Source organism: Bos indicus x Bos taurus, chromosome 1 (genome assembly GCF_003369695.1).
Source record: "Bos indicus x Bos taurus breed Angus x Brahman F1 hybrid chromosome 1, Bos_hybrid_MaternalHap_v2.0, whole genome shotgun sequence".
NCBI classification, from domain to species: domain Eukaryota; kingdom Metazoa; phylum Chordata; class Mammalia; order Artiodactyla; family Bovidae; genus Bos; species Bos indicus x Bos taurus.
The window spans coordinates 66,130,778-66,146,097 of record NC_040076.1 but is presented as its reverse complement, the minus strand read 5'-3'; the positions used below and the strand labels follow the sequence as shown (position 1 = coordinate 66,146,097).

Below are 15,320 nucleotides of genomic sequence, written 5' to 3'. Positions count from 1 at the left end.
GGGAAATCCTTGGGTAGACACGTGCTCCTGTTTCTCTTAGGTACATACCTGAGCTAGGCCACTGAACTGTGCCACAATAAGCACGATGATATTCCCAACTGCAACTGTCAACAACCAGGCTGCCTGGAGTACAGACTTCATGCTGGAGGGAGCCTAGAGAAGACACAAATCTGTGAGTAAAGAAATTCCCTATACCACCCTCCTATCCCATGCATCTACCCATAAAACTTCTCCCACCCCAACTTTCAGATTTGAACTTCCCCCACAAGTTCAGCTATCACATCGGTTCAGGGAATGGTAATAATGTTCATAGTAACAACAAGATGGAGCTCTTAACTGAATATTTTAATTCATTGTATCATATAATCTTCATTACAACCCTAAGGGATAATTTCTATTACTATTCTTATTTTACACAAAAATAGCATCAGAGAGATGATAATTCACTTGCTGAAGATTACACAATAGATATTCAGCCAAAATTTGAACTTGGGCAGTTTGATTCCATAGTCCTTATTCTTAATGTTTCAGTATCCTTTTCTGGATCCCAAATAGCATAGGGATCCAGCCTGCCATGTTCCTGGGAGTCAAGTTGATACTCTGTTCAGGGTCATAAGAAATCTAAAGCCAAAAACTATAGAGGTCTTGGCCATGGTCACATATCTAATTAAGGCAGTCAAAGTGTTGGTTGCTCAGTTGTGTCCAACTCTTTGTGACCCCAATGACTGTATCCTGCCAGGCTCCTCTGTCCATGGAATTCTCCAGGCAAGAATACTGGAGTGAGTAGCCAATCCCTTCTCCAGGGGATCTTCCCAACCCAGGGATTGAACCTGGGCCTGCAGCATTATAGGCAGATTCTTTACCATCTGAGCCACCAGGGAAGCCCATGTGAGGCAGTGTCAGGATTAAAACTCCATCCTCTGAGCAGTAGCTCCATCTCCACTTTCCACTTGCAAAAACCTACCTGAGAATAAGAAAACTCAAGTCCTGTGACAGAGAACATGACCTCCCCAGCTGTAACAAGAGCATATTGTGGTAGCTGCCATGCGATGGACATTTTGTTGGCTGGCATGTATTCCATCTTCCAGGCCTGAGGACCCTGATTGGTTCTCTTAGTGAGGGAAACAAGAAATGGGCTTGTTAGGAGTCTCAAGTAAATATTCCTGGCCTATGTCATTTATGATCTTACATCCATCTCCTGATTTTATTGTCATTCTTGTTGTACCATGAAGAGATTGAGCACTTTCTACACAGTTTCAGGTTTTTGAAATTCCTTTTGATAACACTGCACTCACTTGGCTGGCTTCAGTCAACCAGATACCATTATTGCAGAGCCCTTAAATGGTAGACTATTACACAATTTCAGGTTTTTGAAATTCCTTTTGATAACACTGCACTCACTTGGCTGGCTTCAGTCAACCAGATACCATTATTGCAGAGCCCTTAAATGGTAGACTATTACACAATTTCAGGTTTTTGAAATTCCTTTTGATAACACTGCACTCACTTGGCTGGCTTCATTCAACCAGATACCATTATTGCAGAGCCCTTAAATGGTAGACTATTTTAATACTGTAGTTTGGAGTCCAAACATTTGACCTACTGCATATTTTGATCCTGGTCAACATTTTAAATGTAAAATGGCATCTGATATATGAAAAATTATCAGAAAAGCATGTACTTAAAAAAGTTAAGTACAATTAAAATATTTCTAACATTTTCCATTTAAATATCTTACTAAAATTACTTTATCAGAGTAAATTATTTCTTGGTAACCCTTACATTAAAGATTTTCCTGATCAATTTTTAAATACCTGTATCAAATACCACCTGCTATTTTGTCTTCTATTTTCTGGCCATTATTTTTAAACTCAAACTTACACATAAAAATTTTGTCAAAAAGATGCTATATTCCTATAAAATTTTGGTCAAAAAGAATCTTTTCAGGGTCAATTTTTTGTTATCAATGTTACCAAATATACATGATTCAACAGTCTTTTTTCCCTAAAACTACTTTTACTGTATGCAGGTTCTCAGCTGTATTTGATTTTACTGTACAATAATTGTAATGAAATTTTTGAAATTATATATTTTTATAGGAGTAAAACCAAGTTATTAGGTAGCAGGTGTTATTAAATAGTAGATGTAATACACGGATATGTCATGAGATTAAAAATAGAGATAAAATATCAAGTTCAAAAGTCCTGAAATAAAAAGTTCTTGATGTTGAAATGCCTTTGATTTCCTTATTTGGAAATAGAGTTGTTGCAGATATAATTAGTCAAGTTATAATTAAATCATTGGTATGGGCCCTAATCTAATATGACTGATGTCTTCGTAAGAGTCAGAGTCACTGCATTTAAAATGCAGTAAGGGAAGTGTTGCTTTCGTTGATATTGTGAACATTACTGGGCATATATTTGGGTTTTCTTAGCCTCAGAGAAGACCATGACCTGAGGTTGTAAATAAAAGTCACATTCTTAAATACTCACAGACAAATATAATAATTAAGTAAACAAAGTAGATTGAATGGGAATGATACAAACTATGGTAAACTGTCTAAAGCATACAGCCACTATAGCACCAGCCAAGTGACATGGTAATACTCGTTACAAAATTTTCTGATCTAATAACAAAGAAATGTTAGGAATCCAGTTTCTTTGGTGAAATTGCTTGAATTTTAAATATTGTCAATTAATAATTATTATCATTTTTGTCAAGACTGCAACCAGACAAAACAGAACTACATGAGGAACTGGGCCCTCAGTACCTCTAATTTATGATCTCTACTCTAGATGGTTATTAGATCCTCACATTCAGAAACAATATATATAGCCTCTAACTTGAGCAGTATACTATAGACAGAACAAAGAAAAACTGAAATAACACCAGGAATGCAAGTGTTATGAGTTGAGTTGTGTCCCCCTAAAACTCATATGTTGAATTCAAACCCCCATTACCCACCTGAGAATGTGACCTTATTTGGAAATAGAGTTGTTGCAGATATAATTAGTCAAATTATAATGAGGTCACTTGGGTGGGCCCTAATTCAATATGACTGGTGTCTTCATAAGAGAAATTTGGACATAGACAAACATACAGGGAGAATTCCATGAGAAGATGAAAGTGAAGACTGGGGTGATTCTTCTATACACCAAGCAACACCAAACATTGCCAGAAAACCACTAAAAACTAAAGGAAGCTAAATGAAATGGATTCTTTCTCACAGCTCTCAGAAGGAACCTACTCTACCAACACCTTGGTCTTGGACTTCTGGCCTTCATGACTGTAAGACAATAAATTTCTGTTGTTTAAGCCATTCAGCCTGTGGTATTTTGTTACAGTGGCCCTAGAAAACTAATACAGCTAGGCTGCTTTAACAGCAGAAAATCAATTAATGAACCATATCAATAGAAAATCACATGATTTTCAGTAGACATGGAAAAAGCATATGACAAAATTCAATGCCTCCTCCCACTTTCCTAGTAAAAAACATACAAACAAAAAGCACAACAGACTAGGAATAGAAGGGAACTTAACCTGATACCCAATCAATGACACCTGTGAAAACTCCACAGCTAACATACTCAGTGATAAAAGACTGAATGCTTTCCCCCTAAGTGGATGTCTACTCTCAACACTTCTATTCAGTATTTTATTGATGGTTCAAGCAAGAGCACTTCATTAAGAAACAGAAGTAAAAGTCATCCACTGAAAGAAAGAAGTAAAGCTTCTTTATGCAGATAACATGATCTTGTATGTATAAAGTCCTAAGGGATCCACTAAAAATCTATTAAAACTAACAAACGAGTTCAGTAAGGTTGCAGGACGTAAGATCAGTATCAACTGTATTTCTACACATTTCCAATCAGCAATTTAAAAATGAAATTAGGGAAATGATTCCATTCAGTTCAGTTCAGTTCAGTTGCTCAGTCGTGTCCGACTCTTTGCAACCCCATGAATTGCAGCATGCCAAGCCTCCCTGTCCATCACAAACTCCCAGAGTTCACTCAAACTCATGTCTATCGAGTTGGTGATGCCATCCAGCCATCTCATCCTCTGTTGTCCCCTTCTCCTCCTGCCCCCAATCCCTCCCAGCATCAGGGTTTTTTCCAATGAGTCAACTCACACGAGGTAGCCAAAGTGTTGGAGTTTCAGCTTCAACATCAGTCCTTCCAATGAACACCCAGGACTGATCGCCTTTAGGATGGACTGGTTGGACCTCTTGTAGTCCAAGTGACTCACAGGAGTCTTCTCCAACACCACAGCTCAAAAGCATCAATTCTTCAGTGCTCAGCTTTCTTCACAGTCCAACTCTCACATCCATACATGACCACAGGAAAAACCATAGCCTTGACTAGATGGACCTTTGTTGGCAAAGTAATGTCTCTGCTTTTCAATATGCTATCTAGGTTGGTCATAACTTTCCTTCCAAGGAGTAAGCATCTTTTAATTTCATGGCTGCAATCACCATCTGCAGTGATTTTGGAGCCCCAGAAAATAAAGTCTGACACTGTTTCCACTGTTTCCCCATCTATTTCCCATGAAGTGATGGGACCAGATGCCATGACCTTCATTTTCTGAATGTTGAGCTTTAAGCCAACTTTTTCACTCTCCACTTTCACTTTCATCAAGAGGCTTTTGAGTTCCTCTTCACTTTCTGCCATGAGGGTGGTGTCATCTGCATATCTGCGGTTATTGATATTTCTCCCGGCAATATTGATTCCAGCTTGTGCTTCTTCCAGCCCAGCGTTTCTCATGATGTACTCTGCATATAAGTTAAATAAGCAGGGTGACAATATACAGCCTTGACCAAGCACTCCTTTTCCTATTTGTAACCAGTCTGTTGTTCCATGTCCAGTTCTAACTGCTGCTTCCTGACCTGCATATAGGTTTCTCAAGAGGCAGGTCACGTGGTCTGGTATTCCCATCTCTTTCAGAATCTTCCACAGTTTATTGTGATCCACACAAAGGCTTTGGCATAGTCAGTAAAGCAGAAATAGATGTTTTTCTGGAACTCTCTTGCTTTCTCAATGATCCAGCGGATGTTGGCAATTTGATCACACAGACCACAGCCTGGTCTAACTCAATGAAACTAAGCCATGCCGTGTGGGGCTACCCAGGACGGGGCGGGGGGGGGCGGTCATGGTGGAAAGGTCTGACAGAATGTGGTCAAACTGGAGAAGGGAATGGCAAACCACTTCAGTATTCTTGCCTTGAGAACCTCATGAACAGTATGAAAAGGCAAAATGATAGGATATTTAAAGAGGAACTCTCCGGGCTGGTAGGTGCACAATATGCTACTGGAGATCAGTGGAGAAATAACTCCAGAAAGAATGAAGGGATGGAGCCAAAGCAAAAACAATACCCAGTTGTGGATGTGACTGGTGATAGAAGCAAGGTCTGACGCTGTAAAGAGCAATATTTCATAGGAACCTGGAATGTCAGGTCCATGAATCAAGGCAAACTGGAAGTGGTCAAACAGGAGATGGCAAGAGTGAACGTCAACATTCTAGGAATCAGCGAACTAAAATGGACTGGAATGGGTGAATTTAACTCAGATGACCATTATATCTACTACTGTGGGCAGGAATCCCTTAGAAGAAATGGAGTAGCCATCATGGTCAACAAGAGTCCAAAATGCAGTACTTGGATGATTTTGTTAGTAACAGCAAAATAAAGAATAAAATACTTAGGAGTAAATAAAACAAATGTAAAACCTATATTCTAAAAAGTATAAAAGCATTGTTGAAAATATTTACATCTTGAAGAAGACCTAAAGATAAATGGAAAGACACTTCATGTTCACTGATCAGGAGACAATATTGTTAAGGTAGCAAAACTCCTCACAATAACCTCACAAATTCAATGCAATCTTTATAAAAATTCTCAGCTGGCTGCTGATTCCAAGTTGATCCTAAGATTATATGAAAATTCAGGGAACCCATAATAGCCAAACCAGTCTTGAAAGGGAAGAATGAACAAAACTGAAAGACTTATACTTCCTGATTTTTAAATTGACTACAAAGTAATAGTAATTAAGAGATTATGGTATTGGAACAAGAATAAATATATAGGTAAATGGAATAGAATTGACTCCAGAAATAAACCCTCACATTTTTGGTCAGTTGACTTTTGACAAGAATGTCAAGACCATTTAGCGGGAAAAGAATCTTCAACAGATTGTGCTGGGACAACTGGATGTTCACATACAAAAGAATGAAGTTAACCCCCAAGCTCATACCATATGCAAAAATTAACTCAAGATAGATTAAAGTCCTAAATGGTGATTTAGTTGCTAAATCATGTCTGACTCTTTGCAGTCCCATGTACTATAACCCACCAGGCTTCTCTGTCCATGGGGATTCTCCAGGCAAGAATACTGGTGTGGGTTGCCATTTCCTTCTCCAGGGGATCTTCCCAACCCAGGGATCGAACCCAGGTCTCCTGCATTGCAGGCAGATTCTTTACCAAATGAGCTACATATAGACGTCCTAAATGTAAGAGGTCTGTCTAGTCAAGCTATGGTTTTTCCAATAGTCATGTATGGATGTGAGAGTTGGACCGTAAAGAAAGCTGAGCACCAAAGAACTGATGCTTTTAAACTGTGGTGTTGGAGAAGACTCTTGAGAGTCCCTTGGACTGCAAGAAGATCCAACCAGTCCATCCTAAAGGAGATCAGTCCTGGGTGTTCATTGGAAGGACTGATGTTGAAGCTGAAACTCCAATACTTTGGCCACCTGATGCGAAGAGCTGACTCATTGGAAAAGACCCTGATGCTGGGAAAGATTGAGGGCAGGAGGATAAGGGGATGTCAGAGGATGAGATGGTTGGATGGCATCACCAACTCAATGGACATGAGTTTGGGTAAACTCTGGGAATTGGTGATGGACAGGGAGGCCTGGAGTGCTTCGGTTCATGGGGTCACAGGTCGCAAAGAGTCAGACACGACTGAGCAACTCAACTGAACTGAAATGTAAGAGGTAAAAACAATAAAACTTAGAGGTAAATATAGGCATTAATCCTCAAGAGCTTATATATGGCAATGGTTTCTTAGATGTAACACTTAAAGCATATGCAACCAAAGAAAAAGTTGATAAACTGAACATCATATAGATTAAAAGTGTTTGTACTACTTCAGGGGGCACCATCAAGAAAGTTAAAAAGACAATCTTATGAATGGGAGAAAATGTTTGCAAATTGTATATCTAATAATGGACTTACATTTAAAATACATAAAGAATACTTGTATGCTAAGTTGCTTCAGTCTTGTCCAACTCTTTGTGAACGCTATGGAATGTAGACTGCCAGGCTCCTCTGTCCATGATTCTCCAGGCAAGAATACTGGAGTGGGTTGCCATGCCCTCTTCCAGGGGATCTTCCCCAACCAGGGATTGAACCTATGTCTTTTATGTCTCCTGCACTGACAGGCAGGTTCTTTACCACTACCATCACCTGGAAAGCCCTTACAAGTCAATAATTAAAAGACAACTCAATTAGAAATTGCACAAAGAATCTGAATAGACATTTCTCCAAACCTGATTACAAATGGCCAATAAGTACATTAAAAGGTGCTCAACATCATTAGTCATCAGGAAAATACAAATCAAAACCACAGTGAGATACCATTTCATACCTACTAGAATGGCTATAATTAATAAGACAGAAAAATAAGTGCTACAAAGAGAATATTGCCACTTTCAACTCATGGGAATGATAAATGTGCGTTCACTTTGCAAAAGGGCTTCCCTGGTGGCTCAGATGGTAGAATCCACCTGCAATGCAGGAAACCTGGGTTTGATCCCTGGGTTGGGAAGATTCCCCAGGAGGAGGGCATAGCAACCCCCTCCAGTATTCTTGTGTGGAGAATCCCCATGTACAGAGGAGCCTGGCAGGCTACAGTCCAAATGGTCGCAAAGAGTCAGACACAACTGAGCGACTAAGCACATGGCAGTTCCTTAGATGGTTAAACACAGAATTACCATGTGACCCAACAATTCCACTCTTAGTTATATACCCAAGAGAAGTGAAAATATATGCCCACACAAACTTGTACATGAATATTCACAGCAACATTATTTATATCAGTCAAAAGGTGAAAACACCAAATGTCCATATACTGATGAATACATAAACAATATGTGTTATATCCATGCAATGGGCAATAAAAAGAAGTGAAGTACTGTTATATACCCTGAAAAGACCCTGAAGCTGAGAAAGATTGAGGGCAGGAGGAGAAGGGTACAACAAAGGATGAGATGGTTGGATGGCATCACCGACTCAAGGGACATGAGTTTGGGTAAGCTCCGGGAGTTGGTGAGGGACAGGGAGGTCTGGCGTGCTGCAGTTCATGGGGTCGCAGAGTCAGACACGACGGAGCAACTGAACTGAACTGTTATATACTGCAATATGAATGAACCTTAAAAATAAGCTAAATGAAAGAATCCAGACACAAAAGACCACATAGTATATCATTCCATTTATACTAAATGTCCACAATAGGCCAGTGTATGAAGAAAGTAAACAAGTAGTTGTCTAGGGGTAAGAGGTTTGGGAGGAAATAGTGAGTGACTGCTGATGAATATGAGGCTTCTTTTTGGAACGAGGAAAATGTTCTAAAATTACACAACTCTGAATTTTTTAAACACCACTGAATATATATTATTGAAAATATATTCTACATATGTATTGAACATACAATGCATATTGAATATGTTAATACATTTTAAACCATTATGTACTTGAAGTGGGTGAATTGTATGGTATATGAATTATATCTCAATAAGGCTATAATAAAAATGGCATACCAAAAATGTCATGCTAATTAAATTAATTACAATAAATAAAATGTTACAGATTATTCTCATCACCCTTCTAGAAGTGTTCCATCTTTTTCTTATTCACTATCTACTTTTTATATTTAATACAGTGTCAAAAGTAATGGAATAAAATTAGAATCAAAATTGACATCAGAGGTCTAAAACCCTGATGGCTAAACAACTGCTTTTGATGGGCCACAGTTAATTGATCCCCCAAACTTTGTGTAAAGATTGACATTTGCTACAAGTCTTGGTATTTCAGACTGTGATATAATAGCAGATCAATTTCCAAGGAGCTAGGAGAACCACATGTGGAGTCAGTCAAGAAGACCAAAATAATTTGTGTTTTCTTGGTGCCATAATGAGACTGGAGCAGACCATGTCACCTCATAGCAGTGACTCAAGATAAGTTATGTCTACCATTCCCCAAGATCCTGTGCCTGCTACCAATGTTATCTATTTTAAGTCCTCTCTGGAGACCTTAGCAGCTTTTCTAAAGTCACTATAGAAGCTATCACCATACACTAGAGATAAGTATGTGATACTGTCTTGCCACAGAGTCTTCTTTGGATCCAGGATATATATATAGATACATATAGATACAGATACATATAGATATATATAAGTTTAGATATGATATAGTTATATAGATACAGGTATATGGAAAGAAAGAGTGAGGATAGCCATGGGCTACTTACATTAGTAATAACAAACAGATAAACTGCACCAAAGTCTAGTAGGCCCAAATTCAGTGAAAAATCCTCCTTCTTTGTTCTACAATGCACTGCAGGATATCTGCAACAGGACAAATTTAGGTTAGAATAAACATTACAATTTAGAAAAGCACTTCCACCTCTGGTGGAAAGAGTGATTTCATCTCTCTACTGATGGTGAATCAAGCAGCAAAGCTACCATTTCTCTTTGAGGAGTCTTAGAGTAAATTATTTTTTTGCAAGGTTTTTTCCACACCTGATCTGAGATTTCATCGCCTGTTGGGTATTTTTTTTTTTAACCTTAAACCTGAATGCAGAAGGTACAAATTGCCTTCTGTTGTGTACTTCAGACTCTAAGTCTTCTCATCTAAATCTCATGAATTTTTCTCTTCTGAACCTTATGAACTAGTGGAACAGCTTAAAACTGAATCTGAATGGATAAGCTCAAAGTAACAAGGTGTTAATAGGAGTTACAAAAGGGTAGGAATGGGAGCCAATAATAAACTGGAAAACCTCCAGGAGATGGCCTTCACAACAAGCATGGTCTCAATATGTCTCTGCAGAACAACATGAGACTGAGGAAAGGAGTCAAAGGTTGCAAAAGAGGAGTCTGGGTATATTTACAATTAGCTGAAATATATTAGGTATATAATTAGGTGTAACTTCTATACCTAATCTGCCCACCTATACACAAAGAAAGTATTTAAAAATCAGTTGTTGATAAAAGTAAAATGTCCACAGGGTAGTGCTCTTACTCTCCTCTTTGCACAGTTCTGTAAGCAGACACACCATAGTCTTCATCAACAATGAGGGATGCATCTGTACCCAGGGAGACATTGACCTTTTCATGCAAAGTGTTAACAAACCTAAGGATAATAGAGACATTGTTAGAGATTAGACAAACTCTCCCACCTGATAAACGGGCAGGGGCCTTTTCTGTTTTGTTTATTGCTGTATGCCCAGTGCCTAGAATAGAGGCTGGCACATGAAAGGTACATGATATATATTGTTAACTGAATGAATAAAGCAACTCACACAGAAGTAATTAGTAGTCTTAGCTGTCCCTATCTTTTTCTTTCCTCAGGTATTAGCTTTTTGTCTGCCACATCATCACCTGATCTCAACTGGGATGACACTATTGTGATCACTCATGGCAGTTTGAGCCTCCTCAGTAACCCAGCTTAGATGCACCTATTTCTTTCTGTTTTCTAATGATGGAATTCATCAATTGAAGCTCAAAAAGGAAAATAATTATGTATATATAAATACATATTAGTATTTATATAAAACTGATACTTTATTTTATAAATGAAGTCTGATTTGCTTTACACAAAACTCAGACTCCCAACCCACAGTAGGTTAAGCTATCATTGTTTTGGGTCTTCAGACAAACTTGAACTCTTCCAGAACCATCTTTTTAGTCTTTTGAACCTGAGCCCCTAAATTGTTCCCTCTGTTTCAATTTTTGGTACCATTTGTGTTAGTCCCTGGCTCATGGGATTAGAAGGGCAATTCCCTCTAAAACCGTTGATGTTGATTCCTGGACCTTTGATCATCCTGCACTAACCTAGAAATTGCTCCCTTTCATCCTTACTGGAGGTTTCCATTGCTCTCTGACCCAGGGAAGACATATTTTGATCTGTTTACTTTTTCTGAAAATCATGGAAAGGCAGATTATTATGACTGTTCCAGCCTTCAGTGAAATTCAAATTTTTCATTAAAAGTTCTCCTCTAAAATGCTATTCTCTATAGCAACCATCTAATCTTGATGGCCATAGGCACATGCATCTGTCTATTTTATGTCAGATTCCTGCCCCTGTGAGCAAGTGACCTCCTCAGGGCTTCATCTCTGTTAACTGTCCCAGGGTATCTAACAAGACCTTCAACCTTATCTAGATTCAAAACCAAGTTTTTTGACTCCAAGTATGTTACCTTTACTAAACCATGATGCCTCTATAGGTTCATTTTAAATTTTACTTTAAAAACATAGTAACTATAAAAGATATTCAACTTCCAGTAATGAAGGGAGAAATATTTACTTCTAAATTTCTCTCTGAGGATCACAGACAGGAAGTACTTAATTTTTTTCTTAAGAGCAAGATAAGTGCATAAAATTCAGTAGAAGCAATCCATGTGACAGAGCACAGAGGGGCATACATAGACACAGGGTCATTTTTGATTACCATTGAGAAAGCAAGCCAAAAGACTTGGTTTTGAATCTGTGCCTCTCAGTTCCCTGGGGAAATGCCTTGACACCAATCCTCCTGACATTCTAGGAAAGAGCATCCTAGTACAAGACAATCAGAATGTGAAGTTCTGTAGACAGACACATTGTGATATTTCAATTGGAAATGGAAATTCTGTTTTTTTGTCTTTAAGTGGCATCTCGAATAGTGTGGCATATTCTGCAGAATGAAGAATATGGGGTCTCTTCTGAAGCCCCACAGCTCAGAAGAGACCCCAGATTCAAGAGAACAGAGAGGCCTGGGTCTCCTTGACATCCAAACCTCATGGCTGTCATCCCATTGCTTGTTTTGTTTTCTTCATCCTTCACCTACAATAGAGGGAAGTAAAAATCAGTTATCAGTGTCTAGAAGGAAGTGATAATCATAAAATTTGATCATCAGATATGTCCTTGGTAAGATATTGATAAGCCAGTCATCATACTCTAAGATAATTTGGAAATTAGGCCATTCCTCACTTACCATCATGCTAGAAATACTTTCCCCATCTTCTCGAATGATCAGGGTGTACCATATTTTCTCCTCCACAGAATGATCAGTGTAGACAGACACATTGTGATATTTCAATTGGAAGTGGAAATTCTGGCTTTTTGTCTTCAAGTGGAGTTTGGAATAGTGTGGCATATTCTGCAGAATGAAGAGCCTGTTACATTCACCTTCTACTCCACCTTGAACACTGCAATCTCATAGCAAACCAGGGCAGTTGACCTCATCAGATATTTTCAACATTACTCTTTAACTTCATAATACCATTTCTGGTAATCTATCATAGGATGAATTACAGGCATGAATAAAGACTTATGAGTAAGGATGTTCATAATAGGATTACTTATAATAATTAAAATACCAATAAGGAAATATTTTACTAAACTATGATATTTCCACAGAATGGAGTATTATGTATCCATTAACACCACATACTCAAAGTTTATCTAAGGACACAGGAAAATGCTTTTGATACAGTTTATCTTAAGAAAAATTCAAAGTCAATACAGCATATAGTGTTTCAATACTTTAAAAAAATTTGTTTATTCATTTATACAAAACTGCTATCTATAATTCATCTCTGTGTGATGGACTTATAGGTGGATTTTATATCTGTTAACACACTCCCTAATTTTTAATAATAAATGTATATCTTATTAGAGCATTTTTAAATGAATATTTCAGAATATATATAATATAGAAGTGAAAATATGCAAGCCAAACTCTTCCACAGGGTGTGTGTAGGAAGCAGTTTGAAATACTAAAACAAATTACTACCTATTGAGAGCTTACAATGTCTCAGACTTTATGCTAAGCACTTTACGTATAATATTTATCCTTACAACAGCTTATGACATAAAAACTACTGCCATTTTACAGATGATAAAACTGAGGCTTAGAGATACAAATAACTTGTTCAAGGTCTTATAACTACAGAGTGACAGAATCAGGAATTGGATTGGGGCACTTCGACTTAACAAATGCATGCTATAAACCACTGTATTATGCTGCTGCCTTGGCACATAATCTGAATGTGTTTCTAACTCACTCAAGTCCATATGTCACCTGGAAAGATTTGATGGACTCTGCCAACAGAGTATTATTTTCATCGCCGAGCACTGTTACCTTCACCTCATCATCTGCCAGATTTAAGACTTGTAGGAAAATCTCTTGGGAATCTGGCTGGTGTGGGGCCATTTCCTTAGGACAGAGAACACATGTTAGAATTACCAACAAATCACCCGTGAGATACAATGAGATCATATACTGCAGTACTATCTTGATAGCCAAGATTATCTAGTCAAGAGGACACAGTTTTCTACCTCTAAAGAGCATTTGGCTTTGAAAACTCTGAAGGCAGTTTGGAGCGGGAATCTCCACCTCACTGTAGTAAGCACTGATCAGAGCAGTTCAGTCGCTCAGTCATGTATGACTCTTTGTGACCCCATGAACTGAAGCACACGTTTCCCTGTCCATCACCAACTCCTGGAGTTTGCTCAAACTCATGTCCATTGAGTTGGTGATGCCATCCAACCATCTGATCCTCTGACATCCCCTTCTCCTGCCTTCAGTCTTCCCAGCATCAGGGTCTTTTCCAATGAGTCAGCTCTTTGCAGTAGGTGGCCAAAGTATTGGAGTTTCAGCTTCAGAATCAGTCCTTCCAATGAATATTCAGGATTGATTTCCTTTAGGATTGACTGGTTTGATCTTGCAGTCCAAGGGACTCTCAAGAGTTTTCTCCAACACCACAGTTCAAAAGCATCAGTTCTTCAACACTCAGCTTTCTTTATGGTCCAACTCTCACATACATACATGACTACTGGAAAAAACCATAGCTTTGATTAGATGGACGTTTGTTGGCAAAGTAATGTCTCTGCTTTTTAATATGCTGTCTAGGTTTGTCGTAGCTTTTCTTCCAAGGAGCAATCACCTTTAATTTCATCATTGCAGTCAACATCTGCAGTGATTTTGGAGCCCAAGAAAATAAAGTCTCTCACTGTTTCCCCATCTATTTCCCATGAAGTGATGGGACTGGATGCCATGATCTTAGTTTTCTGAATGTTGAGTTTTAAGCCAGCTTTTTCACTCTCCTCTTTCACTTTCATTAAGAAGCTCTTTAGTTCCTCTTCACTTTCTGCCATAAGGGTGGTGTCATCTGCATATCTGAGGTTATTGATATTTCTCCTGGCAATCTTGATTCCACCTTGTGCTTCATCCAGCCTGGCATTTCACATGATGTACTCTGCATATAAGGCAAATAAGCAGGGTAACAATATACAGCCTTGACTTACTTCTTTCCTGATTTGGAACCAGTCCGTTTTTCCATGTCCAGTTCTAACTGTGGCTTCTTTACCTGCATATAGATTTCTCAGGAGGCAGGTAAGGTGGTCTGGTAGTCCTATCTCTTGAAGAATTTTCCACAGTTTGTTGTGACCACACAGTCAAAGGCTTTGGCATCGTCAATAAAGCAGAAATAGATGGTTTTCTAGAACTCTCTTGCTTTTTTGATGATCCAACAGATGTTGGCAATTTGATCTCTGGTTCCTCTGCCTTTTCTAAATCCAGCTTGAACATCTGGAAGTTCTCGGTTCATGTACTGTTGAAGCCTGGCTTGGAGAATTTTGAGCATTACTTTGTTAGCATGTGAGATGAGTGCAATTGTGCAGTAGTTTGAGCATTCTTTGGCATTGTCTTTCTTTGGGATTGGAATGAAAACTGACCTTTTCCAGTCCTGTGGCCACTGCTGAGTCTTCCAAATTTGCTGGCATATTGAGTGCAGCACTTTAACAGCATCATCTTTTAGGATTTGAAATAGCTCAACTGGAATTCCATCACCTCCACTAGCTTTGTTCATAGTGATGCTTTCTAAGGCCCACTTAACTTTATATTCCAGGATGTCTGGCTCTAGGTGAGTGATCACACTATCGTGGTTATCAGTGTCATGAAGATCTTTTTTGTATAGCTCTTCTGTGTATTTTTGCCACCTCTTCTTGATATCTTCTGCTTCTGTAGTCTTTTCCTACTCCAGGGGATCTTCCTAACTCAGGAATTGAACCCAC

The 15,320-nt window shown here is 38.5% G+C and overlaps 2 protein-coding genes across 3 annotated transcripts in view; both read right to left on the bottom strand.

The window, feature by feature from the left end:
- The window catches only part of LOC113886584 (solute carrier family 15 member 2-like), a 66,641-nt gene extending 66,509 nt beyond the window's left edge, over positions 1 to 132 (bottom strand). The window contains 1 exon segment of the mRNA XM_027532965.1: positions 49 to 132. The gene's annotated coding sequence lies outside the window, so the exon portion shown is untranslated.
- Positions 1 to 15,320, bottom strand: part of SLC15A2 (solute carrier family 15 member 2) — a 43,312-nt gene that overhangs the window by 2,222 nt on the left and 25,770 nt on the right. For both annotated transcript variants that reach the window (XM_027533052.1, XM_027533144.1), the window contains 7 exons: positions 13,327 to 13,461; positions 12,238 to 12,402; positions 12,040 to 12,086; positions 10,288 to 10,398; positions 9,518 to 9,614; positions 965 to 1,111; positions 49 to 153 (listed from right to left, as the gene is read on the bottom strand). In XM_027533052.1, coding sequence (XP_027388853.1) covers positions 49 to 153; positions 965 to 1,111; positions 9,518 to 9,614; positions 10,288 to 10,398; positions 12,040 to 12,086; positions 12,238 to 12,402; positions 13,327 to 13,461 — 807 coding nt within the window. The remainder of the gene's footprint in view (positions 1 to 48; positions 154 to 964; positions 1,112 to 9,517; positions 9,615 to 10,287; positions 10,399 to 12,039; positions 12,087 to 12,237; positions 12,403 to 13,326; positions 13,462 to 15,320) is intronic.